This window comes from Benincasa hispida, chromosome 11 (genome assembly GCF_027475165.1).
Source record: "Benincasa hispida cultivar pf3 chromosome 11, pf3_genome.v1.1, whole genome shotgun sequence".
In the NCBI taxonomy this organism is placed as follows: Eukaryota; Viridiplantae; Streptophyta; class Magnoliopsida; order Cucurbitales; family Cucurbitaceae; genus Benincasa; species Benincasa hispida.
The window spans coordinates 11,183,429-11,206,843 of record NC_143488.1 but is presented as its reverse complement, the minus strand read 5'-3'; the positions used below and the strand labels follow the sequence as shown (position 1 = coordinate 11,206,843).

Sequence of the window (23,415 nt, the reverse complement as noted above, 5' to 3'; positions counted from 1 at the left end):
AAAATAACTTTAAAATTAAAAAAAAAAAGAAGTTTTAATAATGCTTCTACTATTAATATGGTGATCAATTTGTTTGAAGTTTTCTTAAGTTCGAAAAGAACCAATTTTAAAACAAATAATACATATATCCTCATTTCTTTTCATACAAATATTCTCATTTTTCTATTAACTTTTCAATACTCAGCTTACACCAATCTTCTTGGCAACCAAAATTTTAAGTTAAAATACAAAATCTTACAAAATTCCAAAATCAAAATCTCTCCTTAAAACATACTAAAACAGTAAATAGTCAAACAAAAAAATGTATTCGTCTGTTAGCACACACTTGATTACGAACCTGTATAACTTTGTTAAAACATTTGAGTCTTAAAATACTTCCTTTATTCTTCATCTTCTTATTACAATTCATATACCTTAATTGAAGTGTGCGTATTTATTTATTTATTTTAGATAAACAAATGTCAAGTGATTAATAAAAACGGGAGTAAGAGGGTATCGAAGAAATGATGAGAGAAAAAGATGAAAAATAGAGAAGGAAGATAGTGTTAATGTTTTTTTGTTTATATAACAATAATGATATTTTTTTTGATTTTTTTAAAAAGTTTAAGGGTATTTTGACCCAAAATACTAACAGTTTTCATCCAAAATTAATGGTAAGGTATTTTTAAATTTATTTTAGAAATTTAAGTGTATTTTTGAAAATTTTAAAAGATTAAGGTATTTTTGATACAAAGTATAAAGTTGAGGGATATTTTTGTATAATTTAATTTAAATTATGTTATGGAAAATAGCCTACCTTAATAAAAGAAATAAATTAGAAATAAATAAATAATAAATAAGTAAAGAAAAAGAAGAATAAAAAAGAAAAGAAACGTGCAAAAACACGAGCGAAGTTTGCCTGCTCGCTCGCTCGCTCGTTCTGCAGTATTACCCGAGAGAGGGGAAAAAAAAAAAAAGGAGAAAAAAAGAGAAGAAAAGAAGAAAAGGCCTTAATCTCTCGTTCTTTGCCATCTTTCTTTACCCTAAACTCTCCCTGCAGATCGATTTTATGATCGACTTGTGTAAGTAAGAATATAACGATTCTTTACCCTACAAGGCTACAATTGAGAATCGCGCTCTGTGTTTACCCCAATCTAATGTGAAGCTGCTGATCGATTCATCCATGGATTAGAAATCAGATGTCTGACGGTAAGCCTCCATTCTTATGTGATTGATTCTTCGATTGTAGCGGGCAGTTTGTCTGATCTGCGGGTGATACTCATTAGTAAGCAAAGCACAATCTAAAGGAGAAGAGGAAATTTGGAACAATTGAACAAATTTATCAGGTCCTTTTTGTTGCGCTCTTCAATTTTCCGTCTGCTATGGTATATCTTTGGTTCCTACTAAGCAGGAAACAGAGAGTGCATTTTTGTTATCCGAAACCTATGCATAGAGTCTTCTGGGGACCATACTTCCGTCCTCCCATTTGTTTTTAGAATTTATTTTTGTGATATATCTATACTACTCTACTTTTAGTCATGTCTTCTCATCAGTTGACATTTTATTGCACTTCCGGAGTGAAAAACTGTAGCACTTCCAAGTTGCGCTCCGCTCCGTGTTATATATCTCCGCGCAATATATTCTCGGTTTGTTATTGGTCTTTTTCAATTTCATCTTTTTTTGCCCCGAATAGGAACAACGCGATATCATCTTGAGCACTTACGTCTTCTAATTTCGTCTAAAAGAGAAGTCTTTTTATTTGGTTTTAAAATTATGCATCAGTTACACTGACTGAATGATTATTGTGTGGTATTTTCCCTACCTTGTCCGAGTTATGCTCTATGGTTGTTAGAGGAAGTTCATAACTTGCTAAGATAAGGAAAATGAACGTACATCCATACTTTTTTTTTGTCAGATATCTGGGCAGGTGCCTGATAAAGCTGGTGTGGAGTTGTCCGGAGAGGTGGAGTTGTTTGGAGAGGTGGCCTTCCACGTGATATGTTCAATATGGACTCTGAAGTCTATAAAGCGCGTGTCTTCATACAAGAGAAAATGTAAGACTTATCATTATATATTTATCTATCTTTGATGAAGACTTCAGGCCCTCAGGCCCTCTCTCTTTTGTTTTTGTGCCTCTTTCTGTTGCATAACTACGCATTTCCCGTACTTCGCATGGCTTCTGAAAAACCTATTGACTCATAGATTTAATATTTAACTTGTTTGTAAATGCTCTACTATAATAAGGGAATGGATCCTAAAACTTTTCTTATATACCCAGATAATGTCCTGTGAGGGCCTGAAAATCTATGAAACAGCTTGATCTTTTATGTACTTATTTGTATGTTCGGGAATTATCTCTTGTTTTTGATGCTAATTACTTTATTCCCCTTTTTAAAAGTCCTGCATGTAAAGTTTGTTTAATGAGGTTCTAACTAAAAATAAAACCAGCAAGAAAGTTTGTGTAAGTGGGCCATTTGTAACGGGATGATCTTCATTCCTATTTTATTCTGACATCTTTGTTCCTCACTCTCTGATTTTCCTTTTATTGAGTTAAGATTCATACGTTTACCTTGTCCAAATTTTCATGTTGTATCTCTTAAGCATTATAGTTTTTTTTTTTCTTAGATAAGAAATGACTTTATTGATGAATGAAATAATCCAAATAGATACAAATTGGGTTCCGTTCAAAGGAAATACAAAAGCTGTCTCCAATTTGCGACAAGGATATTTCTTAATCATTATGAAATCATTTGACTCCGAAGTTTTTCTTTTTCGATATTTTTTTAGAGATAAGGTTCAGGATTTTTTCAGATAATTCTGAAGGATGTACATGTGTAGATGTGTAGATTTTTTCTCTTCCTAGACTTCGTTGTGTGGCTGGGGGTAGCTGTTACCACTTGTGGGAAACAAGTGTTTCTTGGGCCAGTTCATCATTTACTTGTTTTCTTGTTAATAATTAAGATTTTCCTTTTATATTATGTTATAGCGTAAGTTATGTTTTGGAGAAATTATATTGTAGCGTAAACCAAATTTGATGATTTTTTTTCTTCTTTAACATTTTTTTTATTCCTATTATCCTTATCATCATTATTCACTTGTTTGCATGTGTGTCTTATTATTTGTGTTAGCAATCACGCAGCTAATCTAGACTGAATTTTGATAGGCATTGTTATCAACTTATTTATGCCTTGCGTCTTGCAAACATTGCTGACTTCTCTTTTTGTTGACATTCTGTTCTTTTTTTAGTTTTTACTTGATTGGCTTTCAAGTTTATTTGACTGTAGATTCTAGTTTTTGATTGGCAGGACTTTTATGCCTTAATTTTCTATGAGACTATTGTTCGAGAATATTTTGCTATTGCCTAACAAAATTCTATATTTCTGCTTTTCAGTTTTGAGATTTTATTACAGCGGAATCAACGACCCATTGATGACATACAGAGGGTAAAGTTCAAGGATATCGTGAAGCGCTTAGAGGAGGGTCTTTTTAAAACTGCTCTTGGAAAGGTCTCCACCCTTACCCCCATAGTAGACAAATTACCACTAAAATACTGCAGAAATGGAGAGACCACCTCTTATGTGGTTTTATCTTTTATGTCTGAGATAAACAAGCATGTTAACTTTTTACTTACTGTGGTTCTAAATAACTTTGGAGTTCATATATTCTTCTGTGAATAAACTTTGCCGTTATGATAATATGAGACAGGATGACTATATGAATCTGGATACTCTGGAGAGTCGTCTGCATAGTTTGATCAAGCGTTTGCCCCTGAATAATCAGAACCAGCAATATCAGCAGGTGGTTAGTTCTTCTTCTGCAATGAGTCAGATGATTCCGACTCCTGGTATGGCTCACAGTGGGAATTCCAAAATGATGGTTGCATCTTCTGATGATTCTATTATTTCTGCTAGCGCTACCTTAGCACCTATGACTGCTAGCACAGGAAACATCATGCCAGGAATAAATGGTGGTTCCTTCAACAGAGCTGAAGGTACCTTCCACTATTAAATACCTTCCCCATGCGAAAAGTTTTGCTTTTATGAAAAATGTTATTATATCTTCCTTTGCAGGTTCTATGTCCAGTGGATATCAACAGTCTCCTAATTTTTCGGTTGGTTCTGGTGGAGTTATACCATCTACTGGTGCACAGAGAATTGTTAGTCAAATGATTCCTACACCTGGTTTCAGTAATAATATTAACCATGTAAGCAGCAATCAGTCTTATGTGAGCAGGGACAATTCTAGTAATGGTAGTGGGCTTCCTAGTGTTGAACCTACAGGGTTGTCTCAAGTGCAATTGCAAAAGCAACATATTGGCGGTCAGAACAGTCGTATATTACACCATCTTGGTAGCCAAATGGGTAGTGGAATAAGGTCTGGGTTACAGCAGAAATCTTATGGGCTTACAAATGGACCTGTAAATGGTAGCTTAGGATTACTAGGTGGTAATGTACAACTTTTGAAAGAATCTAGCACCTCGGAGGGCTATTTGACTGTCTCGACTTATGGTAATTTAACCAAACCTGTACAACAATCTTTTGATCAGAATGAGAAATCATTGGTGCAAGGTATTAACTCTCTCTATCTTTTATGGCTCCAGCCTTTTTTGTCTGGCAGTTCTTGATGAAATATCACTTCATTACCTGATTTGTAATAACAATCAATTTCTTTTGGCAGGTGATGGATATGGAATGAATACTACTGATTCTTTTGGGTCGGAAAACCTTTATGGCTCTGCAACATCAATGGTGACTGCTCACAATTTGAACCCGGCAAATTTACCATCTATGTCTAAAACCAGTTCACCTTTCTCCAATAACCAGTCAAATTTTCATGCAACCCAACAGGGGACTCACTCCCCCCTAATTGTTGATGGGTCAGATAAGATGAATTTTCAACCTCCACTATCTTCCAAGGAAAACATCATTGATTCTCATACCCAGCAGCACTTTCAACAACATCACCAATTTCAACCACAACAACCATTTCTTCAACCATCAAGTGTCCAGAAACAACAAATTCAATCTCAGCAGCATCTATTAAATAATGATCCTATTAATCAGGTTCAATTAGCGTCCAACCTAGGCAGTCATGTGAAGCAGGAACCTGGTGGGGAGCATCATAGTGGGCTTTTTCAGCCACAAGTTACTGAACATTTCCCACTGCCTGAGACGCATGACCAATTTCATCAGAATTCTAGTGAAGACTGTGTGAGGAATGCTCAATATCTTTCTGTTTCATCTAGCCAGAATGATATTTGCTCCCCACTTTCTCAAAGCTCTCAACAGATGCAGCAATTTTTGCATCCACATCTATTAAATTCAAATTCTCAAAATCGTTTTAGCAGTCCAGCCGGAGCTCTATCAGATGCAACTTTGCAGGGTCAATGGCATCCTCAATCACAAGATAGAAATCACAGGCAAGGGAGCATTGTTCATGAGCAAAATGTTCAACATGATTTCCGTAAAAAGGTATCTGGTCATGATATAGTGCAGGGTGATAATTTACCTACGGAAGGATCAACAATTGGGCACTCCTTTGTTACTAGAACCAAATCTGAGCCTCCTAATCCCCTTAGTGCCACCTGCCAGAACAACAATAGTGCACGCCAATTTATAAATCAGCAGAGATGGCTTCTATTCTTGCGACATGCCCGTCGCTGTGTAGCTCCTGAAGGGAAATGTCCAGAACGGAATTGTGTCACTGCTCAGAAATTGTGGCAACATCTCGATAGATGCAATTCTTCTAAATGCACATATCCCCGTTGCCAGCCTACCAAGTTATTGCTTCATCATCATAAGAGATGTAGGGATCTAAACTGTCCTGTTTGTATTCCTGTCCGAGACTATATCCAGAGCCGAAAAAGCGTGCGTGCCCACAATGCATCTGATCCAAGTTTGCAAAAGTTAACCAATGGATTCCCTAAATCCTGTGATACTCCAGATAATTCCACTAGATATATTTTGAAAACTCTTCAGGCTACTGAAACTTCAAAAGATCTGCAATCTTCTCTTAAACGGATGAAGATAGAGCAGTCCTCTCAGTCTCTTGTTCCTGAGAGTGAGAGTTCGGCAGTTTCAACTTCTGCTATGAGTGAACGACACATGTCATTGGATGTGCAGTGCCAGGGTTATCAGCATGGCGATGATACTATGGCTGTTAAGCATGAGCTCGTAGATGTAAAAATGGATGTGCTGCAGAGCTCTACTCTTGAAAGCCATAGTGACTTGAAGGAGGCTAATGCAGAGAATAATTGCAGCCAAAGGTCTGATGGTGACCTTGTCACATATGATGAGTTTTCTAGTTTACCAAAGCAAGAGAATGTTAAAATTGAGAACGAGACAGAGTCAAGCATGCAAGATCCTTCAGTGCATGTCACTGAGCATGCAGCGGCCACCAAGTCTGGGAAGCCAAAAATTAAAGGGGTTTCACTAACTGAATTGTTTACTCCAGAACAAGTGAGAGACCATATCATTAGTCTCAGACAGTGGGTTGGCCAGGTTAGTTAACAACGTTTTGTCTTGTGTTGTTTTTATAGAGATACGTTAGAGAATATATTTATAAAAATGCAAATAAAATTTTATTGATATAAAAAAAATGTTTTATGTAAGACATAAAGTAGTTCATTTTAGGAACTTATAATGGATATATGTGAGTACATTAGGTTCTTCAAAAGATTTGTTTTGTATTGACATGTATCCATTATATGTTCCTAGCTGTTGAGAAATGGTCCATCTTCATTTAAGTTTTTTTTCTTGTACAAAAAATGGTATGTATATGGGTGCTAAACTGATGACAGGATCCAGTGCACTTTTCGATCTCATAACTTCTCTGTTTACTATCTTTTTCTCCAGAGCAAATCCAAGGCCGAGAAAAATCAAGCAATGGAACAATCAATGAGTGAGAATTCCTGTCAATTGTGTGCAGTTGAGAAACTCACTTTTGAGCCACCACCTATATATTGCACGCCATGTGGTGCACGTATAAAACGAAATGCAATGTATCATACAGTGGGTGCCGGTGATACACGACATTATTTTTGTATTCCGTGTTACAATGATGCTCGTGGAGATGTTATTGTTGCTGATGGGACTACAATTCCCAAGTCGAGGCTAGAGAAGAAGAAAAATGATGAAGAGACTGAGGAATGGGTATGTTCTGTTTGCAGTGAGCGTTAGCTGTGGTTGATTTTAGATAATTTTCTTATGCTTCATCTTTTAGTTTATTCAACCTGCCTGATGCTTTCTTTCAGTGGGTTCAATGTGATAAATGTGAAGCATGGCAACATCAGATCTGTGCTCTTTTTAACGGTCGAAGAAATGATGGTGGTCAAGCCGAGTATACCTGTCCAAATTGTTACATTCAAGAAATTGAAAGAGGAGAGCGCATACCATTACCTCAAAGTGCTGTTCTTGGCGCCAAAGAATTGCCTAGAACAATTCTTAGTGATCACATAGAGCAGCGGTTGGTTAGGAGATTGAAACAGGAAAGAGTGGAAAGGGCAAGGATTCAAGGGAAAAGTTATGATGAGGTAATTTCATATAACCGATCCTGACGTGTAAAAATGTCGGGAAGCATATTTTGTTAGTTATTTTACTTGTCTGTCTTCACTCTTCAGTATGATTTTTTGAATCATAAACTTATGTAAAATGAGAAAAAGGAACAGAAATTGTAACTATGCTTTGTGTACCTTATGATAGAATGCCATTTCGAACCTCTTGTGGCTTTGGATGAGGGCATGTCTTTCCTCTTAGTCTTTGTATTCCTTCTACCTTTCTATTTCTTTTATAACCATGAGTGTCCCGGTCAGCTTACGCACATCTCGACTAATCTCACGGAACAACCTGCCTGACCTTACAAAATTTGGGTATCAAGGAAACTCGTAAGAAATTAATTCCTAGGTAGGTGGCCACCATGGATTGAACCCTTGTCCTCTTAGAATTGAGACTATGTCTCTCTTTTACCACTAGCCTAATAGTTTCCTTCTATCTTTGTGTTCCTTCTATCTTTAAACCAATTGAAGATGGGAGTCTTTGATTTCGAAGGTGCCTTATCCTCCCAATTCTTTTGTATTTATTGTTTATTAGTTCTGAATCTTGTCATATTTTTCTCGTTGAAAAGTTATGAAGGAAACCATCATATCAAAGGGACAAGTGGTAAACCTAAATGTGTTTGAGATTATGAGTTCAATTGTGGCTACCTATAGAGATTATGAGATAACTGTGGACTTTTCTATGCTAAATGTCATAGGTTTAGGTTAGTTGGGTGAGTTAGTCAAGGTGTGGATAATTTGGCTGTGTGTCACAGTTAGGGGGGAAAAAACAACATAATAAGGTGGATATGATTTATCTTCCTGGATATTTGAAATAATTTGGTTATTGCAATTTTAGATTGTTAAAAGCACAATTATGAATTTTGGAAAAAAAGGGAAAAAAAAAACATAATTCTGATGTTGAAGCCCATCTTATAATTTTTGAACCAGTAACAACTTCTCGTAGATATGATAAAAAATTATAAGTGTTCAAGGATACTAACTCCAAAAGGGAGTAAAGAAGAAAAATAATAGGTGTCTCTTTGTTTGGCCTGGGTTACTTTGGTTTGGTCAGTCTCTTAGTTTCTTATGGGGCTCTGGATCCAAGTTGTTGTGCTTCTTCGTTGAAGTTGAAGGTTTTCTTCTTTTTGGCCTGTGTTTTTCATTAGTTGTGTTTATCTCCATTATTTATATTCTATTTGGAGATCTTATATTTTGGAGCAGTAGTCTATTTTCTCCTTCCATTATTTCAATGAAATTTTTGTTCTTTTTCAAAGAAGAAGAAAAAAAAAAAAAAAAGAAAAAGAAGAGAGAAAAAAAAATACAAAACAACACACAACTGTAAGAGATTAGTGAAAGAACTTTAAAGCCAATTATTATACTGGAAATTTAACAATATTTCTTTTCATTCTTTATTTAAAAAACGGTTGTCAAAACTGTTATTTTTTTATTTAAACAAATATTGTAGGGTCAAAACTGTTTTTTTTTTTAATTTAAACAAAGATTAATCGAGGTACGCATAAGCTGGTACACTCATGGATATTAAAAAACCTGTTATTTATTTATTTAATTTTTTTTTGTTACCACTGTCAAAACTAAATTCTTTACTCCAAGAATTGAAGGCAAATCTATATGATTGGATGAAATCTTGTAGGACATTAAAATTCTGGGCTATTCTTGGAGTCTTCTTTCCACTTTTTTGTTATTGGATTTGAGCCTTGAGGTGAAGTGCCCTGCATAATTTTTCTGATTTTCTCAGTAACCAAAGTGTGTATCGTCATTTTATTAAAATTAAGATAATATGATTGGAACCATTTGACATTTCTTTACCATCTTCAAATTCATGTTTCTCATAAAAAAAATATCATCTTCAAACCTTTTCTTGGTGGGGGGGGGGGGGTTTGTATTGTATTTTTGTATTTTTCCATTTTGTAACTACAATCTATCTTCTTGTGAAAATCACCAAGAGACATGATCTATTTTGACTGCTACTTGAACTTCAGCACATGTTAAGTTTCTTTAATTCACTTGTTCTATTGGTGTTGCTAGGTTCCTGGAGCTGATGGGCTTGTCATTAGAGTTGTTTCTTCTGTCGACAAAAAGTTAGAAGTTAAGCAAAGGTTTCTAGAGATTTTTCAAGAAGAAAATTATCCGTTTGAGTTCCCTTACAAATCCAAGGTACAAAAAAAGAAGCACGATGGACTATTATTGGGACTATTGTGTTTTTTAATTTCTAGATATATAGATATAATCTTCTAGTGTAACATGAGTTGCTAGGTAATTAGATGTCAGTGTCATCTGAAGATATCTTTTTAAAAATATTTTGCAGGCAATTCTATTGTTTCAGAAGATTGAAGGTGTAGAAGTGTGCCTATTTGGCATGTATGTTCAGGAATTTGGGTCTGAGTGTCAGTTTCCTAATCAGCGCCGTGTTTATCTCTCATACCTTGATTCAGTGAAGTATTTCAGACCTGAAATTAAGACATACACTGGAGAGGCTCTCCGAACTTTTGTTTACCATGAAATTCTGGTCAGTTTTATTATTTCAATACTCTTATCTAAAAAAGTATTATTTCATATACCTGTGAGTGATTTTAGTCATGTTCTTTGTTATTGAGTTATCTACAAGGACTAATGTGTTATATCCCTATTTTTTATCTTTTCAGATAGGATATCTTGAATATTGCAAAATCCGGGGCTTCACAAGCTGCTATATATGGGCCTGTCCTCCATTGAAGGGTGAAGATTATATATTATACTGTCATCCAGAAATCCAGAAAACACCAAAATCTGATAAACTTCGGGAGTGGTAACATTTATGGATACTATTACTATTTTCTCTAGTTTCAGATATAAGCAGCATTCTATTCCTTTTTCACTCCTTATTTGGCATGTTGTTAATTTCAGGTATTTATCAATGTTGAGAAAAGCTGCCAAGGAGAAAATTGTTGTTGATCTCACTAATCTATATGATCATTTCTTTGTCTCCACTGGTGAGTGTAAGGCCAAGGTTACAGCTGCAAGGCTGCCATATTTTGATGGTGATTATTGGCCTGGTGCTGCGGAGGATTTGATTTATCAACTTCGCCAAGAAGAGGATGGTAGAAAACAGAACAAAAAAGGAATGACTAAAAAGACAATAACAAAGAGAGCTCTAAAAGCATCTGGTCAATCTGATCTTTCTGGTAATGCGTCGAAGGATCTGCTACTAATGCATAAAGTAATCTCTCTTTTCTAGAACTTTCTTTTTTCATATTTTTATATCTGATGCTGCAATAAGATAATGATAAGCGTTAAAACATATTTAATAGAATTCCAAATGCGCTCCTAATAGTTTAAGTATAATTATTATTTTTAATCATAAATAGCAAAATGTAATTTGGACTGGCATGGAATTTGACTATGTCAAATCTTTGGACAAGTGTATCTATTTCTTCTTTTTAAAATTTTGGGCAAATTGCAAAATCCACTCCCGAAGTATGGGGTGGTTACAATTATACCTTTGAAATTTCAATTGTAAAAATTAAACCCTCAAATTTCTAGAAGTATAGAAACAGTATCTTTAAGGGGGTATTTGGCCCTTAAGTTGGTGGCGTGGGTTATAATGCCACTTTATGATTGAGGCTCCAAATATAATAGTGGTATTTACAAATATTTATAACTTATAATTATCTACAGTGTTACTATTTCAAATCCCTCTTTGTTATCGTGTTTACTATTTTCTATTCTTACTCATCATTTCTTTCCCTCTTGTTACAGTGTTTACTATTTCCTACCTAGACTAAAATAGTCTATATCCCAAACACAGACTATTATAACCCATACTAAAATAGGTTGCACCCCAAACACAGATTATTATAACCTATAGACTATTATAGCCATGGACTATAATAACCAACTCAACGCATCAAATGTCCCTTAAACTTTCAGGTACGATTTGACAAATGTATAAATTAACCCTCAAACTCTCATAGATGTGAAAATTAAATCCATTTTACTCGATATTTTTCTCATATTTCTTCTCTCTAATTTTTCTCTCTACCTTCCACCTCTCCCTCCCTGGGTCATTCCCTTTCCTCCAGTCACCCACTTTCTCTCTACTTGAAGGCAAGGGAAGCCTTCAAACAAACAAAAAGAAGCCTACCTGTCAAGATGATTGATGTCATCTTGAAAGTCATCTCCAAAAATTAACCTGTTAATCCTGTGGCTTATCCGAAGAATATTATAAATAAATGAGACATGTTACCTTAAAAGAAATATAGCAAATTTCTTATTTCAAACTAGTCCCTTACATTAAAAGTATCCCACTGAAATGATGTTAATGGATTATGTATCCGAACAAACGATAACTGAAGGAAGGGAATGACCAAGGGAGGGAGAGGTGGAAGGTAGAGAGAGAAATATTGAATAAAATGGATTTACTTTTCACATCTATTATGAGAGTTTTAGCCTTAAGGGTTGGTTTTTTTACATTTATTATAGCTTTAGGGTTTAATTTGTACACTTGAAAGTTTAATTTTTACAGTTGAAAGTTAAGGGTGATTGTTACCACCATCAAGGATGATTTTTGCAATTTGTCCCAAAAAAGTTTATTGACATTTGGGCAGCCCTTGGTCAGTTGGCCGTGTTTCTTTAGGCCAAATTTTAATTTGCTCTTTCACACCTTGTAGTATCATGTTTTCATTTTTTTTTCTGAACACGTTTTTGTATTCTTTTAATTATGAACGCATTCTTATGATTAGATGTTATGCTGGCAGAGAGTTCAATTTTGCAAATTGTAAAATTACGAGTATAAAAAACATTTTTTTTAAGGAGATAAAGCAATCAATTTAATGGAAGTGGGTCGTGCTTACAACTTTACATGTATGTATATATATTAGAAAGTTTTGTCTGTTTTAGATAAAATGAAATAGCATATTCTGTTCTGCAATATATTATTTATTTGGGTGCAATTTTAATTGTGATGCTCCATTGAGATGGTATCAAACCTATTATCTCAAATTGATATCTGTTATTTCTCCAGCTCGGTGAAACTATTTCTCCCATGAAGGAGGATTTTATCATGGTTCATCTACAGCACGCTTGCAGTCACTGTTGTATTCTTATGGTATCTGGAAGTCGTTGGGTTTGCAATCAATGCAAAAACTTTCAGCTTTGTGATAAGTAAGTGCTACGAATTATCTCTCGATTCTTTTCTGGTTTTTCACCTTGGCTAGATTGAAGTCAATTTCTGCTTTTAATTTGATAAGCAGTAAAAAAAACAAATCCATTTGTAAACCTAAATCATTCTCTCCTTTCACCAAACCAATAATTATCAACCTCTTCTTTACCTGAACCTTTTTTTTTTTTTAAATTTTAATTTCTGTATTACAAATGCAATTTTATCTTTAGTATTAATATTTATTTCTTTATTGAATCGAAGATCAAGATTTTATCATTTTACAATTATTTTTAGAGCCATCAATTGAAGAACTTAAAGTAGTCTTTATTTGATGGTTTTTATGGAAATACATGTGACTTCCCATGTTGTTGTTGTTATTATTATTATATCCCCCATGGAAGTCTGGTAGAGAAATTCCATTAAAAGCCACTACTTATTTTACAAAATAAATAATAACAATAATAATATGACGGGGTGATATTACAAAAGAAGAATGTCACATAAAAGTATCTTACAAAAGAAGGGAAAAAAATTCTGAAGCGAAAAAAGTTATAATCATCCACAGGTAGTATATTTTTCAAGCCATCAATTTTTATGGATTTTTTTTTTTCTTAATCTTGTGTTCAACAGTAATTGGTGAGTGCCAATTAACCTGAATTTATGAACTTTATAATTGTTCTTTTACATTTTTTTTCCGTTCAAAACCAACAGGTGAATGCTGCAAGGTGATGTTTTCTTTGTCCATTGCCAGCTATTCGCTGCAGTTTTGCGATCTATTATTACTATTATTATTGTATAATTTTTATAGTTTTGTAATTTACTTGGTAGTTGATAGTGGTTTCTAGATATTTATATATGTTTATATCGATATGAATTGGAAGTCATGTCTACTATTGAAGGAAACTAGGGAATATATTTGTTTTGGGAGTTTTGTTTTCATTAAAGCAATGGGACGATGTTCGGTTGTTTATTCATTTTTTTAAAGAAAAAAAACAAAAGATACTAAGTTTTTTTTTATTAAGAGAATGAAAAGAGACCTCTAAAATATAAAGAAATCAAGCAAAAGAAAATTCTGAAAATAGAATAACCAAACATGAATGGGAGAGTTTCATTATTTCTTTTTTAGTTGCTCTCTCTTTCTTTGTACCTTTTTCATTTTAAAGTTTTTTCCCCTTTAAAAAGAAGAAAATAGAATAACCAAAAGTACAAAGAAAGAGATAACAACTAAAAGGAAACAATGAAACTCTCCCAGTTCATGTTCAGGGGTTGGATGGAGTAGCTCTTAAAGCATTCAGATAATGAGAACCATGAAGAAGACTTTAAGTGGGCTGAATCAAAGCACTCAAAATGTGACTGAGAAGAATCCTTAAATATGCACCGATTTCTTTCGTTCAATGACAACAAAAAAGAGACCTTTTTTTTTTAATTACATTTTTATAATGTAAGAAACAAGGAATTTTTTCATTCTAAAAGTCAAGGCACTAAAAGTAGAAATGGGAAGATAGAGCACCAACCAACCATACCAGTTCACATCTATTTCCTTTGTTTAGTTGAATTTTTGTGGTTCTTAACTTGGTTATTGATTATGGTAGTGGTGGATCTGGATAATCTGAATATGGTGTTTCTTTTTGCTTTCCCTGACATGATGGTTTGGTTGCAGGTGCTATGAGGCAGAACAAAAACGTGAAGAAAGAGAAAAACATCCCATAAATCAAAGAGAAAAACACACCCTCTATCCTGTATGTTTTTGATTTCCATGATATTCACCATTTTTGTATATTTGTTGATTTAACCGTTACCTACAAAAATTTCATTCTGTCCAATCAAGGCACAAAAATGTCTTAAAGCATTAATATAGCTTTCATCTGTTTATTTATTTTTACTTTGGAATTAATGAGTTTGCTGAAATGAACTCTGCAGGATGAAATCAACGGCGTACCTGTTGATACCAAAGATAAAGACGAGATTCTTGAGAGTGAATTTTTTGACACAAGGCAAGCATTTTTGAGTTTGTGTCAAGGAAATCATTATCAGTATGATACTCTTCGGCGAGCTAAGCATTCTTCAATGATGGTCCTTTATCATCTTCATAATCCAACTGCTCCGGCATTTGTCACAACTTGCAATCTATGTCAACTGGATATAGAAACTGGTCAAGGTTGGCGTTGTGAGGTCTGCCCTGATTATGATGTATGTAATTCCTGTTACCAAAAAGATGGAGGTATCGACCATCCTCATAAGTTGACTAATCATCCTTCTATGGTTGATCGAGATGCACAAAATAAAGAAGCTCGGCAACTACGTGTCTTGCAGGTTTGTGGATATTTTCTTGTTATTGCATTAACTCTTGACATTTTATCTTAATCTAGACATATTCTTGTCACTGCACTTTACTGCATATTCTATTAATGTTAAACTAACCTGCATGCTCTATGGTATGCAACATCCTTCTTGTTGGCTTTTCAACTATGTGCCACTTCAGGTTTTCTTGATGTTGTGGAAAGAACGTCTATGCATTTAGTAGTCCCAATCTTTTCCCAACTTCTAGAAACTAAATGTAGAACAAGAAAAATGTCATGCTTCATGTTCAGTTTATGATTACTTTATTTTTAGTAGTATTTTGTGATGATTAGCTAAATGTTCATCTTATTAGATGATTTGATCAAGAAGTGAACAACTAAGCATTTCAGTGCTGTTTGATTCGTTCTTTTTCACAATACTATGAAGGCTTGTTCTTAATGTTTGTGTTGTTTTAATTAGCAGGTGCTGGATGTATAGTTCAGGTCTTTTAGATTTTTTTTAATACCTACTATATCCTACTGTACTTTGAGTTTTGACTAAAATTCGATTGTTGTCCTGGTCTTTAGTTGGGTGATTTTATTGTTATTATTTATTTCTATTATGATCATTGCTGTTCTTTTGGCTCTTTCGCATCTCTGTTTCTTATAAAAGACAATCTTATGATCATTGATTCATTATTTTGTTTGTTTGAAGTCAATGGCCTACTTGGGAAGGTTATTGAGGGAAAGGGATAAGATCATAAGAAAAACGTGTATCAGAAAGAAGAAAGGAAAGGGTGGTTGGCAAATCCAACCCAAAGATTCGTGGTCTATTCATTGTTTAGGAAACTGGGGAAAGAGAAACTCCAATTCTATTCATTGTTTTCGATCTTTAGGGCATAAGGTTACCTTCTTCCCCTGCAAAAGCTTCGTGTTATTATCTCTTTGTTATGGGCTTCTTATTCATGTACTGCGAGAAACTCCAATTGCATTGCCGACTGTAAAATGGGTATCTGGTCAAACAACTGAAAACATTAACCTGCATTCAATTTGAAATCTACCTTTTTCTCCTCAGAGTTGGAACATATTCCTTTTCATTATATTAGTGAGAAGGAAAAAAAAATTGAAATCTATCTTTTCAGATTCTTTAAAAGTTTCTTCTCTCTCCACATTTCTTAAGTTGAATAAATCCAAATTCCTTGACTTAGTTTCTCTAATATAGTCTGTCAGCCGTGTCACCTGTTCTTGAGTAGTCTCAATCTTTAAGGCATCGTTTGGTAACCATTTCATTTTTCGTTTTTGGTTTTTGAAATTTAAGCCTATTTCTTCTCCATTGCTTCCAATGGTTTGCATCTTTATTAAGTATAAGTTGAATTCTTAGTCAAATTTTAAAAACAAAAATAAAATTTTAAAAGCTACTTTTTCCAGTTTTCAAAATTTGGCCCAGTTTTTTTAAACCAATTGATAAAAAGTAGATAAAGAAAGAAATTTAGAGGTGGAAGTAGTGTCTATAGGCTTAATTTTCATAAACAAAAAATAAAAAACCAAATGGTTATCGAACGGGGTCTAAATTATTTAATCTGTATAACCTTCATGACATCTTGAGGGTACTTATTGTAAAGTCAGGATTCTTTTTGGCTTTTTGTCATTGATATAGGGACAATGATTTATTTTCTTATTGAATCGTCTCTGGTACAATAGAGAGATCGCCTGGGGATATTATGATGAGATGCAGGATTCCAGCTTACAGGATAAATTTGATGATGTTCCTAGCAGAGTCGAACATTTGTTTTTTTGGAAAAGAAACATGGATGCAAGATCCATGAGGATTACAAAAGCCAAAAAAGCTTTCCCAATTGTAAGACGGAAGCAATAAATTACAAGGTCAAAGATCACTTCAAAGAGACACTCTTTATCCAGAAAGGCTCTTTGATTTCTTTCCTTTCAAAGGACCCAAAAGTAGGCTCTAGATATGTGCATCCACAACAAAGCTTTGGCTTTCCTAAAAGGTTAGCCTAAAAGGAGAGTGGTGAGGAGATCAGACCATCCAAAAGTTTCATTAACTCTGCTCCAAAATTTCCAGGCAAACGAGCAATGTATGAAAAGGTGCCTTCTGATATTCATCATAACTGTAGCACCAACTAGGGGATCAGACCATCATAATGAAAAGCTTTGGCTTTCCTAAAAGGTTAGCCTAAAAGGAGAGTGGTGAGGAGATCAGACCATCCAAAAGTTTCATCAACTCTGCTCCAAAATTTCCAGGCAAACGAGCAATGTATGAAAAGGTGCCTACTGATATTCATCATAACTATAGTGTCACAATCGCTCTTTCGGAAGCTTCTCTTAGCGATTGTGCGGCACTTGTTCCCGCTCACGAACAAGCCAGCCAACTCGATTACGGACTGCCGATGGCACACCGAGTGCCTCTTGCAACCTCCACCCCCGTTTTAGGGAAAACGGTTTTAGAAAACGGGTTTGGAGAAAAGGTTTTCGTAAGAAGATTTGTGAGTGTGAATAAAGAAAGAAAGATTGTAGTAGACTAGAAAGCAATAAGCAACAACAACGGCTTTATAGAGTACTACTCCGGGTATGAGGAAATGATGGTTAGTCTTATCCCCATATAGTGCATTCTGAACAAAAAGCCAACTGGCGCCCTTGCATATGCAAAAGGGCGAGTGGTCACTTACAATGAAAATGTAAAGAAAGCAAGCTAACTAAACTAATACAATATAGGACATGAAAATATGCTAGAAGGGGGTTGGATTGGGCATGCGGCCATGGGCAACAGGCCCTGGACAAGCATGACCGTTACATTCTCCCCCACTTAATTGGTTGACGTCCCCGTCAACCGACCTTGTTCAAAACCTGCGATGGCCGGAGCTGCATTCTTCAAGTCTTCGGTCCGCTCCCAACTGATCTCTTCATCGGGGAGATCCTTCCATTTCACCAAAAACTCTGTCAGTTCTCGTCTGGGTCTTCCACTACGGCGCGTACGTTTACCCAAGATTTGTGCAACTTCTTTCTCAGCAAAACTCTTCATCGTGACTGATGGGCGCCTTAGCAAGTTCCGCTATCCATCCTCGGGTTCGGGATGATAGGGCTTCAGGAGGTTCACACCGATGACAGAATGAATCTTCATCCATGAGGGTAGCTGAACCCTATATGAGGTTCTCCCGACCTTCTCAATTACCTCCACTGGACCTTCATATTTCCTTACTAGCCGTTGGTCTCTCTGGCCTCGGAACTGAAACTGTCCCGGTCGTAGCTTGATCAGGACCTTGTCTCCAGCTTGAAACTCAAGGGCCCTCTGCTTCTTACCAGCCCATTTCTTCACTCTCCTTGATGCTCTTTCCAGGTAGGCGCGAGCTATCTCAGGGGTTTTGCTCCACTCTTTAGTGAAGTTATGTGTCTGAAGACTTTTGCCTGCATAAGGGTGGTCCACCAAGTGTGGCCTGAGTGGCTGTCTGTCGCACACTTCGAGGGCCGCCTTTCCGATCGCGGAACTCTGCTGGATATTGAAGCTAAGTTGAGACATACCTAACAACTCGTCTGACTGTTTTCGACGCCCAGCCAATTCGGGCGGGGCCATCTGATATGCCTTCCTGGCAGGCGGCTTTGCCCCTGGCAACAACTCGACCTCATGGTCAATCACCCTTCGTGGGGGTAGGGACTTGGGCAAGCTTCTCGGCCTGACGTCCTGATACTCTTCCAAGACAAATAGATCGTCTTGGGGGATCTCCTCTTCAGTGGACTCAACCGATTCTACTGGGATGGTCATGAACGTGGGTTCGTCGTGGCCCGGGCCCCTCTTCAACTGGAGGGCTGAGATCATTCTCACTCCATTTGGCCGCTTGATACTGGCTTGGACTACGGTCGGTGTAGATCCGGTAATGACTAAGCATTTGGCGAGGGGCACTGGTATGACTTTATGTTCAAGTAGGAATTCCATCCCCAGTACCACATCAAAATCATCCATCTTGACAATCACGAAGTCGACGAGGCCCTTCCAGTCTCCTAACTTTACCGGAGTTCTCTTCGCTATCCCCGAAATCGGTAGGGCTGCGGAATTCACAGCTTTCATCTTTCCTGCATCTCTTTCCCAATTCAAGTTCAGGCGGCGAGCTTCCGTTTCCGCCATGAAGTTATGGGTAGCCCCAGAGTCAACCATAGTGGTTTTGGCCGATCTTTGGTTGACCCAAGCGTCCACATACATGAGACCTTTCTCTAGTGGCTCCGTCGCCTTTCCCATATTCTTCTGGAGTGCAGACAGAAATTTCAATGCCCCCATCCTGGGATTCTCAATTTCTGCCGCTGGCTCGGTTACCGTCTCCTCTAGTTCGGCCTCGTCTCCGGAGGTAGAGGCTAATGTGGCTTGAAAAGCATTGAACGCAGTTTGATTTGGACATTCACGCGCCCTGTGTGGCCCCCTACATATGAAACAAGACAGGGGGCGATTGTAATTGTTATGCTGTTGTGGCGGCCCCCGCCAGTTGCTTCCTGATCTCGGTTGGAATGATTTACGATCCCCCCCTGTGTTCTTGTCTCCTCCCCCAGGCCTGGGAGGACTGGAACGACTGTTTCTGTTTTCCTCATTTGAGGTAGTTGATTGCTTCCTCACATCTTGTGAGTCAGTGCTAAGGTCGTATAGTCGTTCAGCTGCCGCATAGGCAGAGGGGAGATTCTGTACTCCTTGTTCATATAGTTTTGCTTTCGCCCACGGTTTCAGCCCCTCCACAAAGCAAAAGACCTTGTCTTTTTCGGACATATCTCGTATGTCCAACATGAGTCCTGCAAACTGTTTTACATAGTCCCTGATGTTACTTGTTTGCTTTAGCTCTCTGAGTTTTCGTCGAGCCAAGATCTCAACATTTTCAGGGAAGAACTGCGAGCGAAGTTCTTGTTTCAATCTATCCCAAGTATCAATAGTGCAACGTCCTTCCTGTATGTCTGTAAATCGTGATCTCCACCACAGTTTTGCATCTTCAATTAGATGCATCGTTGCTATTGTGACTTTCGACTCTTCAGTCACTGTGTTCGTCGCCTTGAAGTACTGCTCAAGGTCGAAGATAAAATTTTCCAGGGCTTTCGCTTCTCGCACCCCACAGAAGGGTTTCGGTTCTGGGATTTTTATTCGGCTTACTGCCACTGCGCCCCCAGGTGGGGCTTGGTTCCCTACCGCTCGGATGGTGAGATTCACCCTCGCACTCACATCCGCTATCTCGGCTCTGACGACATCCAGGGCCGATCGAAAGTCTTCGGATAGGTCGGTTACCATCTGAAGTATTGCTTTTTGGGAGCTGTCCAGCTCTTCGACACGCTCCTCTATGTGGGCAACAGAACCCGAGGAGCTATCGCCTCGTTCAAAAGTTGCCGGACCGTACTGTTTTGGTCTCGAGGGTCTCTACCCTCATCATCAATTCTCTGACGGGTAATCCGTCTAGGCGGCCTACCACCGCATCAATTCCATCGGCTTTCTCGGCAACTTCTTGTAGCCGAGTCTCAAGGAAACGAACATTATCTGGGACCTCTCTCAGGTAGAGCATTTGTTCTTCCATCTCTACCAATCTGTCCACATGGGACTTGTTCAGGTTCTTCGTCGCCGACATGATCACTGATCTTCCCTCTATAAGCCAACCTTGGCTCTGATACCAACTGTCACAATCGCTCTTTCGGAAGCTTCTCTTAGCGATTGTGCGGCACTTGTTCCCGCTCACGAACAAGCCAGCCAACTCGATTACGGACTGCCGATGGCACACCGAGTGCCTCTTGCAACCTCCACCCCCGTTTTAGGGAAAACGGTTTTAGAAAACGGGTTTGGAGAAAAGGTTTTCGTAAGAAGATTTGTGAGTGTGAATAAAGAAAGAAAGATTGTAGTAGACTAGAAAGCAATAAGCAACAACAACGGCTTTATAGAGTACTACTCCGGGTATGAGGAAGTGATGGTTAGTCTTATCCCCATATAGTGCATTCTGAACAAAAAGCCAACTGGCGCCCTTGCATATGCAAAAGGGCGAGTGGTCACTTACAATGAAAATGTAAAGAAAGCAAGCTAACTAAACTAATACAATATAGGACATGAAAATATGCTAGAAGGGGGTTGGATTGGGCATGCGGCCATGGGCAACAGGCCCTGGACAAGCATGACCGTTACATATAGCACCAACTAGGGGAATGGTCTTTGAAGGAGGTCTTTGGTGTTGATGGCTTTGTGTGATTTAATCTTGTTTGTGTATTGATCTTCCCGAATAGCTCTAGCCAAGGATGGCAGCTCCAAGAGTGATTTGATCCAAGTTGGATCTTCATATTGGATAATAGTGATCTGATGGAGAATGTGCCATTTGGAGTTTGATTGAGTAGCCATATCCATGGATCTTCCCTTTGTGAGAGAATGCTCGGGTAGGGTTGAAATGAGGTCCGCCCACTTCAAGGCCTCTCCATCTTACAAATTTGCAATATCTCAATGTTGTGTGATATGTATAGCATGGCCGTGGTACAGTTTTCTACTTGTACCGTCATTTGAGAATGTTTGTGATACTCATTATTCCTCTAATCTCAATTTTTGGCAATCACCTTGACCGTTGAAATATTACATTCCATTTTTCTTTTATTCAATGTGGTCTTGCATCATGAATTTTTTGTTTCATTATATATGCCTTACTTTTGTTAGTTTGATGTTGCAGCTTAGGAAAATGCTGGATCTTCTGGTGCATGCATCTCAATGTCGTTCTTCACTTTGTCAATATCCAAATTGTCGGAAGGTGAAGGGGCTTTTTCGACATGGGATACAATGCAAAACACGTGCATCTGGTGGTTGTGTTCTCTGCAAAAAAATGTGGTACCTCCTCCAACTACATGCACGAGCTTGCAAAGAATCTCAATGCCACGTGCCCCGTTGCAGGTAATTTTGACATCATTTTCTTTTTCATTTTTGGTTTTATGCATTCGTGAAGTTATTTATATTGTGTATAATAATAATAATATCCGTCCTTGTTGCATATATGTATTAACCGTGTGGTAACTGAGATTAGAGAGGTTGAATTTTTAATGTACTCCAGAGATCTCAAAGAGCACTTAAGGCGGCTGCAGCAGCAATCTGACTCACGGAGAAGAGCAGCTGTGATGGAAATGATGAGACAGAGAGCTGCAGAACTGAACAATACTGGGTAACCAATTTGTAGGTTTATATTACTATCATTGAAGATGGGAGGTTGGAAAAAATTTGAAGCCACTCTTGAAAGAGCACTGCTGGGAAGGAATCAGGCAGTGAGTGGCAGACAGCACAGATGGAAGCGGTAGACCTTTACACTCAACATCTTGGTCAAATATTCAGCTTTAGGGAACAATTCTTTTATTCTATATCTACCACTTGATTTTTCCCGAATAGAAAAAAGCCAAGTGAGACCCGAGCAGAGCAGCTGCCATCTTCTTCATCCACCACTAACATTGCTTCTAAGTTCTCATCGATATTTTTCCTTTACTGTAAAATACCATCTTCCGGTAACATGTGTACCCAGTCCCATGTTTATAAGATTCAATAATTAGCTTCAGGAAATGCCCCAGGACATACATTTTCTTGTATAATTTGGCTTCTACATTATTTATAGATGAACAACTTTGATTTCTACCATTACCGTGGTAGATTTGAAGCATTATTTTATGCTATTAGCAAATGTGGATTGCTATACAGATCAATTACAATATCTCATCAAAACCCAAACCAACACGCCCAGGCATCTGTGTACTTGTTATCTGTTGAATTTTGAAGGGAGTTAAGTTTATATACCTAGCTAGAGGCCGACTCAAGTAGATCAACAATCCAATCACTTAATGGTAGAGATTGTACATTTAATAACTTTATTGATGTATTCATTTTGTTTATGGAAGTTATTGGAGACCTTATCCACGTTGGAATGATTCGGAGAGCAGAATAATAACTATTTAATAACTTAGGTATCTGCATTTTAATTTTTGCAATTTTTAACTTTTGTTCAATTTTATTAAATCACCCACTATTTTTAACAAAAAATAATAATATAATAAAATAAAAAAAGAAGAAACAAATATTCCTAGCTTGCTAATTTTAACGAAAGTCAAAACTCATTATTGATCAATAACTATAAATTATGGAGTAAATCTTTCACAAGTCACACACGTATATATAACAAACACATGTTTTATAATTCATCAAACGTACACGAGCGTGTTATTTTGTATGATTCTTCAAAGTTCAAACAAAGGTTTGCAATGTTTATTCAAGTTTAAGATTAAAATTGTCAAATGGCGAGCTTTAGCTAATAACAATTAACAATGCAAATTTTGGATAAAAAAGTAAGGGATAATTCTTTTATTTCTACTTTTTCGTTTCTTTTCTTTTCTTTTTTTCCCCATGAAACATTGGTTTTTGTCATCTGTTAAATAATTAACTTTTTAAAACATTATACATTAATATATGTTAAAAAAACAGT

The 23,415-nt window shown here is 36.8% G+C and overlaps 1 protein-coding gene across 2 annotated transcripts; it reads left to right on the top strand.

Annotated features, from left to right (window-relative positions):
• The first annotated feature begins 885 nt into the window (after positions 1-885).
• HAC1 (histone acetyltransferase of the CBP family 1) lies at positions 886-22,607 on the top strand. Of its 2 annotated transcripts, none has more exons than XM_039048950.2 (17): positions 886-1,188; positions 1,895-2,033; positions 3,371-3,485; positions 3,685-3,970; positions 4,050-4,547; positions 4,657-6,479; positions 6,834-7,130; positions 7,232-7,510; positions 9,560-9,688; positions 9,840-10,040; positions 10,177-10,319; positions 10,418-10,730; positions 12,534-12,673; positions 14,332-14,410; positions 14,592-14,984; positions 21,631-21,848; positions 22,006-22,607. In XM_039048950.2, exons 2-17 carry the CDS (start codon positions 1,978-1,980, stop codon positions 22,115-22,117), a joined length of 5,082 nt encoding a protein of 1,693 aa, XP_038904878.1. In that variant the 5' UTR covers positions 886-1,188; positions 1,895-1,977; the 3' UTR covers positions 22,118-22,607. The 2 variants fall into 2 exon arrangements, with proteins under 2 accessions (XP_038904878.1, XP_038904879.1); XM_039048951.2 differs by having other exon boundaries at positions 992-1,325.
• The last annotated feature ends 808 nt before the right edge of the window (positions 22,608-23,415 follow it).